At 40.5% G+C, this 12,202-nt stretch overlaps 1 protein-coding gene across 2 annotated transcripts in view; it reads left to right on the plus strand.

Moving 5' to 3' along the window:
- The window catches only part of samd10b (sterile alpha motif domain containing 10b), a 46,406-nt gene extending 36,151 nt beyond the window's left edge, over positions 1-10,255 (plus strand). For both annotated transcript variants that reach the window (XM_018686064.2, XM_018686063.2), the window contains 2 exons: positions 1,745-1,885; positions 8,278-10,255. In XM_018686064.2, the coding sequence (XP_018541580.1) occupies positions 1,745-1,885; positions 8,278-8,300 (164 nt within the window). In that variant the 3' untranslated portion in view covers positions 8,301-10,255. The remainder of the gene's footprint in view (positions 1-1,744; positions 1,886-8,277) is intronic.
- The last annotated feature ends 1,947 nt before the right edge of the window (positions 10,256-12,202 follow it).

A 12,202-nucleotide genomic window follows, 5' to 3' on the forward strand; every position in this document is an offset into this window, starting at 1 on the left:
CAGGAGCACTTAGCGCAGGCCTGGGGTCCACTGAGGGTCACAAGAGACCCACCTCAGTCTATCACACCATTACACAGACAAGTCTGTTCTCCACCCTAAAGCCTGTCTTATAAAATATGACTACTGACTCTCTATTAAGGATATTTATATTTCATGGGCTCAGAGCAGAGACAGAGGACAAAGGACTCCAGTTCTCTTTTTATTTACCTTTCTGTGGTCTGGTATTCTCTTTTGTTCTGTTCTGTTCCCTTCTTTCATCTCTTCTCTCATGATCTTTGCACTCTTCTCACAGACATGCTTATTAGCTGATGTGGATAAATAAAAGAACAAACATGACTGAGTGTGTGTGTATGAAAGTGAGGGAGAGAGGGAGAGAGAGTGACAATGACTGTTTACTGTATATTTGACATTTTCTATGCCAAGGCATACTTTTCTATATGTTTTAGTCTGTATGATGCATACATATCTTTTCCTCTGCAATACATTCATAATGCTCAGATAGTGAAAGACCAAGAGAGACCGAGGATGTACTGATGTCTGAGAGAAGGAAACAGGAATGAATGGAATGATACAGAAAGTGAGCTGCATGAGTAATGAGTCTAATTATGATTTGGGCATCTTACGGAGCTGCTGCAGGTATGATGGATTCCTCTTCTGTCCACACCGGTGAAGGACATAGCTCCCATACCCATAGTAACCTGTGTGTATGTGTGTGTGGGTGTGTGTATATGTATGTGTGTGCCTGTGTTACTACACATACATGTCTAAGTTCTTCCTATTGCCTTAGTGTTTGTGTGAATGCAGCTTGGTTGTAAAAGCTGTTTACTGTGGGTAATGGTATGTTAAATGTGTGTGTCCCCAGGGTTAACTGCCAAACTCTGTAGTAAAACTCAGCCACAGAAAACAGCCGGCCTGAGTAATCCTCCCAATGCCAGCCTCTTTAGTGCTAGGCTGCAGTGCTTACCAGAAAATAAACACCTTACCCCTGGATGTAAATTAGGTAGCGAAACTACAAGCTAAAACATAAACAAAGCTGTACTAAAAACGTCAAATACACAGTTGCAGGCACATTCTCAGTGCATGCAATATGTAGACAATCACATTCAAACCAAATGGAAATTAAAAGTCTCTTTTTGAGCGTTTTGAGCCTGGAGATTTTCTATGGGGAGTGTGCCTAGCCCTGACAGACAGAATTAGTATTTTATGGAGAAATCTGTTGATAACACATAATTTTTCAAGGACACCAGGAGGTGTAATTCAACACAGTGTGCTCTACACACTGTACTGTCCATGGATAAATTAACTTTCAGTGAATTATTTGGTAACAAGTCCCTCCATTTAGCATTTATAAGCAATATGTGGACATTTAATGAAAGCTTTGTACACACTATAATGCAGTTGTAATGAGACATATGGATTTAGTAATGTAATATAGTAATGCACAGTTGTAGTTATAATGAATATGCTGGTATAGGAGAGGTTACCGTTGACAAATATATTTTTACCGCTACAGTATAATGTGGTATAAATCTTCTTCCGGATGTCTGTAGAGTGGTTATAAATCTGAAATATGGGGACTTAAAGTAAAGTGTTAGCAGTTATTTTACCATCTGGTTGACTTAAATGATTCATATTCACAGGCTAAATCAAATTACTCAGCTCTTATGGAAATATTAATGCCGCTCAAAGAGGGCTATTTCTCTAAATTAGTGGAACTTAACCCACTCACGTCTCCTCCCGGCAGGACGGGCATTGCTGCGTTTGAACGGGGAGAAGCTAGAGAGGATGGGAATCGTCCAGGAGACGCTGAGGCAGGAGGTCCTCCAACAGGTCCTCCAGCTGCAGGTCAGAGAAGAGGTGCGCAACCTGCAGCTCCTAAGCAGAAGTAAGTGGCAAGATGATTTGTGTATGTAGCCATGTTTCTGTGCATTTCTGTAAGCAACCATTTTCCTCTGTGTGTTCATATGAGAGAGGGGAATAAACCAACAAGCAGGGGGAGAGCAGCTGGGTTTGGCTAAATTGGAAGAGGCCACACATGCCTGCTGTGACATTCGTGGAGTTGGACATCCAAGTGCAATTGTTTGTGGCTGTGTGTGGTTTTATTGACGGGAGCTCTTGATTTGCTGCCCTGCCTCTGAATGATGGCTTCAGTAAACACTTTTATTATCCAGCCATCAATAAACTGCCTCAGTAAGTCTCTGCTGACCTGCATTCAGCAGTTGATGTGGCTTGCTTCTCTTGCCAGCCTGTTTTGGCTGTTTTGGTGGTGGTTGTGGGAGGTTGTTTTCTGTGATCATTGATGGCTTCTTGTCATCAAAGTGTAATGACCACGCAGTTTCATTTCTCTGTTGAAGAGATAGATAGAACTGGGTCTCAGATATTCCCTAGAGACTTTCATTGTCTTCCTTCCTGCAACAAAATGTTTGCTGTTGCTACCTCGATAAATGCTACATAGGATTGGATCGGAACTCTTCACTGGTATCAATAAATGTATATTTAATGTTATGACAGGTGACGAGTGCCTTAGTTTTTCAGTTTTCATGATTTTGTTTTCTGAGCCAAATGCACTTAACACCCTCCGGCTATTTCACTCAGGTTTTCCTTTGGGCAACATAATCTTCAAGATCATGACCTATATTCAACAGCAGCATCTTGGCTGAGCTCAAGCTCTGAATAAGAGAAGACCTGCTGCATTTAAGGGGAATTTCAGCCTGCTTGTTGCTTTAGTTGTTTCCAATGTGCTCCCTAGTAAGTCAGTGCTCAAACAAGGGGCAAAAAAAGTGTTGGATGTTTTACCGTGCTCTTCTTCTTCTTCACAGAGCATCCTGAAGAACACAGCCTTTACTGCAGAAATAAGAATAACTGCATAACCATTTTCTCTAAATGGTCCAGTCTCCCTTGACATAAATGCTTTGGACCAAAACAGAATAATGTGTTAGCTCCAGCAAAGCAATTAAGTTGTTTTTGTCATCAGCTGATCATCATGAACTGATGGTGCAGGGGCTCTTACAGTCACCAGTTACATTCAAACAAGTAAATGAAGTAATCTTTGCAATTTTACAAGCTCACACACAATTTCTGATCATTCATGCTTCTGATGTCATTAGTGTTTTTCTTTGTGCTTATTTCTACTCACTACAGACTGTTTTGAGGTGAAGTGCTTGATAAAAAAAAAACCAATATAAATAACTCTGGTTTTTATGCCCATTATCAACTCTCCACAGTCCCACCTTTGGGACCTGAGAGTGTTTTTGTAGACACAACATCAGCTATGTATGGAGCCACAGATTTTGTGAGAGCTCCTCTAAATGAAAAGTGTGTGTGAGAAAGGGAGGGAGACAGAAAGAGGGTCAATCTATACAGACTAAAAATGTAAATAAAAACATTACCAATTCAGCTCAAGTCACAGAATAGTGCAAGAGCACGTGAAATAGTTTAAGCAAAGCATTTTCAATGGGATTCCTGAACTGTGAACCATATGATTATCCAACTGCAATGAAAGAGCAAGAGGAGCAGTCACATACACTAAGAACTTTAGATTAAACTGGGCTGATATCCAATTATAACAAATGTTAAAAAAGAAAATCTTTAATTCTAATTCAACCCCAACCACACCAAAGCTGCAGCCCTTTCATTTCCTTTGAGGTGGAAAACTGAAAATCTTTTTGAAAATTCATTTGAATTGACTTTTTTAAATATTTATGTTTTTTTTTTTTTTTTTGCTTGCTGAATATGAATCACAAGAGAGTGGCAGGAAAAATAAGGGGGAGGAGAAATGATGATGACATTTTACAAAAAGCTCCCTGGCCAGACTCAAAACAGGGTCGTCACAGTCACTTGGCATGTACCTCAAAGCGGTGGCTCACCAGGGCACCCAAACTCACTTTATTATGCGTGCCAATTTATGATTTCCTCTCTTATCATTTTACCTCTTTCCTCTTAGACACATGGTGGGAAAAGTGTATTTGATGACATTCATGCCACTCAAGCATGTTGAATTGAATTAAACTGAATTAAACAGAGAGAACGGATGAAATTGAATGTTAAAGAGAAAGAATTAAATTGCTGTTGGACGCTCGCTATTGATAGAGCAATGCAAATGTAATTTGCCAGTTCAGCAGGCTCTGATTTTAAGCTATTTGGTGGCCTCATAAAACACCTGAGGTTCACAGGGTTGAAGGGTATTCAGAGATGATAAAGTTGGAACATCCCTGCGTCTGAAGGAGCGATAATGGGCTGTTTCAGTGAAATGAGAAGTGTGATGAGGTGGTGATAAGGGCAGAGGTGATGAAGGTCTACATGACAATATTTTCACAACCCTGTCTCTTGGAAATTCTGTTTAACTAAGCTGCAAAAGCAAATACATTTAGCTGGAAACACAATTTTGACCAGTTTACATTTTCTATTAACTTAATGAGGATATGCTGTTGATTTTATGTCTTTGGCAAGTCACAAATACATTAATAGCAAAGGTTGGGCCAAAACTTTGGTCCTGACTGAACTATATGCAACAAGAATTTAATGGATCACCGTGAACTTTGGACAGACGGTCCTCAGAGCCTACTGACTTTGGTGATATCCTGACTTTTACACAAGACATTTTTGTTTTTTTGTGAAATATCTCAACAGATTTTTGTAAAAAAATATCCATGGTGTAGAAAGGATGAACATTATGTGATCTGCTTACATTTCATGTAGCATCACCATGAGGTTAATCTTTGCGGTTCAAGTAAAATACTGTATCTCAACAACTATTGGATGGATTGTCATCCATCAGTATGCTAACACACTAAACTAAGATACTAAACATTATACATATAAAACATCAGCATGTGAACATTGTCCCTCTGCACATGTTGCAATTCTGATGTTTGTACTTTACTCAAAGCGCTGCTTTGCTTGAGTACAGCCTCACAGAACCACTAGCATGGCTGTAGACTTTTACACTCTGTGGGCTTTGATAGAAAAAAAAAAAAAAGAAAGATGCTGATGTTTTGACTGGCAAGTGGGAGGTGATGTGTGTGTGTGTGTGTGTAGAAAGAGGCACGATGGTGGTGAAATGGAAAGATGGGGGCCGGAGGTGAGAAATAAAGAGCCAGACTTGTCACACAGTAGCTAATGCACATTCAGAATTTGCTCTCATGCTCGTCTTTGCTCACAGTTTCTCCACACACGTACACTGACCGAACGATTCTCGCAGAGCATTTACAATTCTGGTGTGATTTAGTGGAGCCTTATGTCGTACCGCCTGTCAGGTCTGATTCATCTCTGATGGATTTGCCAAAAATTAAATATTGATCTCACAATAACTTTTGAAAAGAGTATGAAAATACAAATAAGCTTGAATGTGATGTGAGATTGTCTCTCATCTGAGCCGTGATAGCACAATTTAACACAACCCTTACAAGGCTCTCACATTATTCACATCACCACTGTAAAATGCTCTCCCATGTGATTTCTTAAACCTTCACAAGCAATAAGTTGTCTCTCGGTCTCCAAATCCTTTTGAAAAATAACATAAAATACAGAGTTGTGATGGAGAATATAAAGGACTAATGATAGAGAAAAGCACAGAAACACCTGTGGGGTAAAATTTAAATATGGAGAGGAGAGAAAAGCGCACAATAAAGTGGAGGATAGAGAAGTGCGACTGGAGGTGAGATGTTTAACAGATATAGAAAAATAGAGGGGATGAAATCGACAGATCACAGAGATAAAGAAATGAGTCTGGCAAAGAGGTTAATGAAGGGACATGGATAGTGGAAGAAAGTGCGGTCTGATAGCTCTTTTATTCCCTGGCTGTTGGGCCCTACTTTCTGTACCACACTAATCTGTCTGTGGCAGGCTCACTTGCTCAAAGCACCATAATAACATTTCACACTCAACATGGAATCACATTACTTCGGTAGCAAATTATTGTTGAAAATGTCGTTCTCCACACAATAACAAAGGGAAAAAAAAGCATGTGTCTGTGACCGAAAGAGTTTGATATTTCTTTTGTTTCGTGGAGTCCATAAAAAATGTGGTTATTTGAAGACTATCTCTGTGCTTACCAATGCTTTAAAACGGCTATAATCACAGTTTTTCTTGCACAATGGATCACATGAATAATTGTATGTGTGAAAAGGGTCACTTGTAATGACAAACCCATACAGAATTACCACCCTAAATTATAGTTCTGTACAGCTCTGTGTAGCTCTCTGGGTTTTTTTCCACTTAAAACTTTGGAGGCTCAGAACTTTGTTGTTGTAGTTTCACTTTAGACTTTGAGCAAAGTTTTAGGTCATGGATCTAAAAAAATCTAATTTTAAAGTCACCAACAGTTGAAGTAGTTAAAATTCATGTAGTGTGGAAATTTAAATCAGATCTTCAAAGTTAAATGCAAATGTACAGTATATACAGGCCCATCCAGTGCTTCAAACTTTACTGCTATGCTAACACATTGCATTATTTCACAGTCTGTTGTTTATGTCTCAACCCTTTCATGGTTGGGAAAACTATTGCCTCTATTGGTTTTTTTGTACATCAATCCTGTGTTTTTTAGACACTTCTTTTACAGTATTTCATGTGTTTTCAGTGAACTAGTGTTATAGCAGTCAGTCAGTGAAAGGTAAGGCTGAAGCCTTCCACAGCCCAGAGCCACAGCTCTCGCAGGGTAGTGTGAGCTGTGCAGGGGTTGTTGTAGCATCTGGAAAGCCTTGGGAGAGAGGATTCAGATCAGAGCCCAGTGGGGGATCTGCCCTCCTTCTTCTCTGCCTCTCTGCCTGGTTGTTGGTATATCTCTATATAAAAACCGTCAGCACCTCCTTCCTTCTCAAATTTCATCAAAGTCTGTCTCTGCCATTGTGTAGCCATCTGCCATGTTTTAGACTATCAGAGGTAATTAGCTAAAAACATACGATGTTGCAGGTGACCTCAAAACGACCCTTAACACACACACTGCCAACCCCAACCCGCCACTACAACATGTTTTGCCAGCAACACTTTGGTTGCTCTGGAAGACTGTCTTGGTAGCCCTGCAGCTCTGAAACTCTCCTGTGATGTTGCCCATCCTTGAAAAGCTTTACTCTTGGCTCCATGTGGTGCCTGCCAGCTGAACTGTGGCTCTGAATTAGAATATGAATGAAACTCTGCGCGTGACAGACAGAGCAAAAGGCAGAACATGTCATTTCTCTTCAGCACAAATTTTGCCTGGTTGCCTCTCCTCTGCTCCTCTGCTGCACCTAAGCTCTGAGGACTCCATAGGGAGCTCATTTAAAATGATTTCTATCAGAGAGGTGGTTCTCTCTGTGTCTGCACAGGCCTATAGTCATACCAATGCCTCACCATCCTTCTGTCTCTTCTCTATCATTTCCTGGTTGGGGCTCACTCCAGTGCCACGTTACATCTGTCTGTGTCTAGAGACAGGTGGCGCGCCTACCTTGGCTATCAGAGGAGAAAGGCTTTAGAGCTGAAATGCCAACAAGTCTGAGAGAGGAAGTGTCTGCCTTCCCGCTGACACTTGGTGTCATTTCAGGATGGCATGAACTGGCTAGTTGTCAGGGAAACCACCTGGTCACATCTGTTGTTTCAAGAGAGAGAGAAAGAAGGACATTGAAAAAAAAGGCTTGTCATTACATGTTGTCTTAATATCATAATTTGTAATATATACAAAAGAAAAAGAAAAAATGTAGCTGCATGCCTGTCATGAATATTAGACTTTTTATTATTAAACACTATTATTATGAAAATAGTTTTTCTCTTGCTTTATTAATCACAGCTTGTACTGTATATCATTATTTTAATGTCTTTTTCACCACCTGCATTCATGGACCCTGCTGTCATTTTCATGCACTGCCATTATTCTCTAACTTATTCAGTCAGTTAGTTTCATACTGAATTATTGGTTGTTATAGGTTGTTGCTCTGTGTTTGAGTGCAGAGTGTTACATGAAGAGGGGTCAGTCGCTCTGGTTAGTCGATAATTCAGTAGAGTCTGGGGGAGTAAGGTGTCTCATACAGATTCGGCAGGGTTATGAGCCCAGTGCTTGAGCTTTGGAAAGGCTCTTACGGTGTTTTCAAGGCAACAGAGGCTCGGCTCAGAGGACAAACAACTCTGTGATGCATTAACAGGGATAGACCAGTAGAGGGGAATGTATTTTTAATCGTGCACCATGTTTGTAAGGAGGCATGATGTGAGAGCAAACTGTTGCTGCACTTTAAGCTCTCCTTTTTCTACCCATGTGAATCCTAATTATGTACCCCCCCCCTCTCGCCTTCTCTCCCCTTCTCTCCGCAGCCTCCTTTGGAAACTTCTCTTAGCTCATCCCTGGATCCGTTTGGCAGCCCTTTCCCTCATCCCCTGTCACAATACGTCTCTAGGAGCCATGGAAGAGCTGCTGTCTTCAGATATGTGAGCGGAGAATCAATGAGTGAAAGGGGAGAGGACAAGCCTATAGACAACATGCCAACCAGTCTGGAGGATTCTCATTCAACATAGCCAATGTGGTTTACAGACACTAACGCAGAGACAAAGCCCCCGCTCAAGGCAGGGGTACCCACTGTAACATAGTGATAAGATGTAAGATTCACAAACCTAGTGATGATGTAGGCCGGTCACCGCTATACGCTTGATCACGGCAAATCTCCTTTTGGTTTCCCACCTCATTCGGACCCGGGCTGATTGGGCAATTTCATCAGAACACAGGTTTATTTTTGACACAAGCTTCACATGTGCACAAACAGGATTCAGTTTTTCCTCTGTGTTTTTGGTTAAGGTAATTTACATGAGTAATGCTTTGATATGGTTTTAAATCACCTACATCTCTGAACCCAGTGATGCTGGAAACATGTTGCTTGAATTATGGTGTAAACCCAGATTTACATGCAGCAGTGCCACCATTTGGCTGCTGGATCTAAAATTGATCTCCATCTCCCTTTGAAACTGCAACACCCGAACCTGTTTCAGAAGGAAATCAGAGCCGGGCTTAAATGCATCTGAGTGATGTCGATGTGATCAAGTCCTCAGCCGCAGGTCACAGTGCATTTTCTTCTCAGGACTTTAGTTTTGGAAGTGTAGGTTTGGAGGATCAACAGTAACACTTAAAGCTGAATGTCATTCCCACAATCAGTTTTTTTGTATTGTGACCGATCTGCAGTGTGCCAGTGAGAAATTTAGAAATATATATATAAACAGAGCGTTGTAGAATAACATACAATTTAACCTGTGTATTCTGTAACAGTACCATAGTCTTTTATTAATGAAATGGATCCAGAGAACACTGAGTTAATGTGATAATCAATGGCTGTCTATGCTTGATGAAGCAATAATTTTATTCCTAGTAGGTGAAAAGGAACAGGACTGTCTGGGATAAATATTTCAGTTTTTTTTTTTTTACAGAGTTGGGATGCACAGTGTCAGTGTTTGCCGAGGGAAACGTACGTCTCTTCCTGTTACAGTGGTAGCATTTGCCAGCCTCATAGCTTCTGTCCTTTGTGTGTGCTATACTGTACGCCGTATGCCATTTCTCACGCACAGATGAAGACAAGGGACAAGCCTCTGTTGTATTCTGCCTGGTATCCATCTCCGATGTGACACTGTGACTGTGACACTTTAAAATGCTCAGAAATCAAGTTTCCCAGCATGACTGAGTTGAGCACCTTTGATGTCACTCTAGACAGCAGCAGACAGCTACTGTATGATGATGATGTTTAAGTCACATAAATAAATACATGCATACATACATAAACTTCCAACAAGCAAAACTTCCCCTTCCAACATCCCTCCATCTGTCCTTTGACAAGGAATCTTTGGGTAATGTAAGTAACTGACTGTTAAAAGGGATAAAACACACTGTATTATTATTGTTTTGTTTAGTTTTTTGTTTTTGTTTTTTTGATTACCTGATGTACTGTAAATATAGACACTTTTGGTTTACTTTGTCAGATGATGGATGAACTGTTTGAAATGCAAAAAAAAAAAAAAAGAAGAAAGATGAAAAATATTTATTTGCTTTACATATATGAAGGTATGGAATGGGACATTATGAAAGCTGTCTTTTTAGAATAAACTAATTGAGATGAAGCACTGGTCCTGATTTGTTGATGTAATGATTTGTTTTTTTATTAATTACTAATGTTTTATTATAGATTTTTTAATATATAGTAAGGTTCGTTCACTGAAACACAAGGACACATTTAACACAGAGGTAACATTGAAGCAACAAAGTACCCTTACAAGGCATAATAAAGAGAATAAAGAAAAAAAAATGCCACAACCCAGTTGTGTCTAAATGTCTGCTCAACTCAATGCAATACCAAAAGTCAACCCTTATTTATCTTGTTACCATCTTTGGAAACAAGATGGAACAGTTGCTTTTCTGTTTTTCAGTCTCTAAGAATCTTTTTTTTTTTGTTGTTGTTGTTTGTTTTAGCTGGCAGTGCTCCCGTCCTCAGAGCTGATTTCATATGAGAGGGAAGTGATAAAGTGTCCTGCATGCATCCACAAATAGCCAAGACTCTGTGTGGGGAAGGATGCTTTGTTTATTTACAGTGGAAATATCAGACCGAAAATAAATCTAGCATTGGGCCATCCCAAAATAAATGTAACAGGGTTCTTTCTTTAGTTTTTGCAGTTGTCACTAAATTCAGACACTGAGGGATAAAAAATTGTCTTGTATTAACCTGTGCTGTTTACAGAGCCTGGGGAAAATTGAACTAATGCAGGCGTCCATACCCTCTTGGGCACAGAAATTAGAAATAAACTGTTCTACAAGACACTACAACATCACTCTTTCCCCCCCATGTGTTTTTATTTCTCTGTTTACACATTCACAAACATGCACACACACAGAGAAACAAGGCTGCCTTGATTTAAGTGGTGCAAAAGTGATTCACCTCAGTGGCCTTCTTTTCAAATCCCAAAAGTGCTCCCAGATATCCTTTTCTGGCAACAGCCAAGAATTGCTGCACAGCTCTTGTGGATGGATTGTATTTGTTTCTCACTCTTTCTTTTGTTTTTCCTTCCTGCTGCTGTTTCTTCCTATTTCCCTATCTTACCCCCCCACCCCCCTCTTTTAATCCATCCATAAATGCATTTGTTTATTCATCAATTATTATCTTAAATAGTGCGTGTTTATCTACATATCCTTTGACCATGAGTCTCAGACTTGCACTCCAGGGTCTATGAGTCATGACTCTAACTTTGTGAATGCAAAACTGCTGCCTATCAAGAGACACACACAGTACTCTTTAGTCTTTTGCTCACACACACACACACACACACACACACTGGGATCCAATTACTGAAAGACATGAAGCATCTCACCTGTTAATAACAAGGCACATGTATGATAAACAGATTCAGTGAACAGTGGCCTTCTCCACCCTGACAGAGAATGAATCCGCGGAGCAGATGGTTGGATGGTGCAGTTAATTGGGTACTGTTTACTGTTAAGTGTCTCTTTTCTTTCTCTCTGTGACGTTAGGAGATCCGCAATTCATTTCTGAAAGCTTGTCTTTCGTCATTACTCTCCAAAACACCCAAACGCTGATCCTCTCCATCCAGCTTGTTTATCATTATCTGCCTGTGGCTTTGATCATCTGGATCTCGGCCGTCTGACAGCCGAAACTGAATGAGAAACACTCTGTCCTCTCTCATCAGCTACTGTCGAGACGCCCTCCAGCAGCTGCTTCGGTGGAGTTTCTCAGAGGCATAAACAGCTGAAGACAGTAATTTTTCTGGCCGGCGCCCAAGTGTTAATATTCAGTATACAGCTACAAAGCATATCAGTATGAAAAAGTGCATATGTGCTCGCTCAACTTTCACTGGAAAGGTCAAAAGATAAATAACACAATCAGCTTCTGGATGGACTCTTCAAGAGCCTTTTAGGGCACAGACCACTCCACCTGGCCAGTTTTAAAAACCATTAAGTAGCCTTTTGCTCACTCAGCAGAGGAGGAGTGGGAACATAAATCACTGCCACAGTAAAAGGATTAATCACGGGTCAGACGAGGCCCCCATGTGAACTGTTCATCAGCGTGCCATTAAATAAGAGAGCAGATTTAACTTTTATCAGTTGGACATTCTGTGCAGGAGAGTGGCAGCTGTCAGTCAGCTGAGGGAGAAACACCCCTGGGGCTCAGTGTGTCATGAATCAGCTGAGCATTCCCTTGAGTCTGATGATGTTGTTGCACCAACACACATGACACTGCCATGAAAAACA

This window comes from Lates calcarifer, linkage group LG6 (assembly GCF_001640805.2).
Source record: "Lates calcarifer isolate ASB-BC8 linkage group LG6, TLL_Latcal_v3, whole genome shotgun sequence".
NCBI lineage: Eukaryota > Metazoa > Chordata > Actinopteri > Centropomidae > Lates > Lates calcarifer.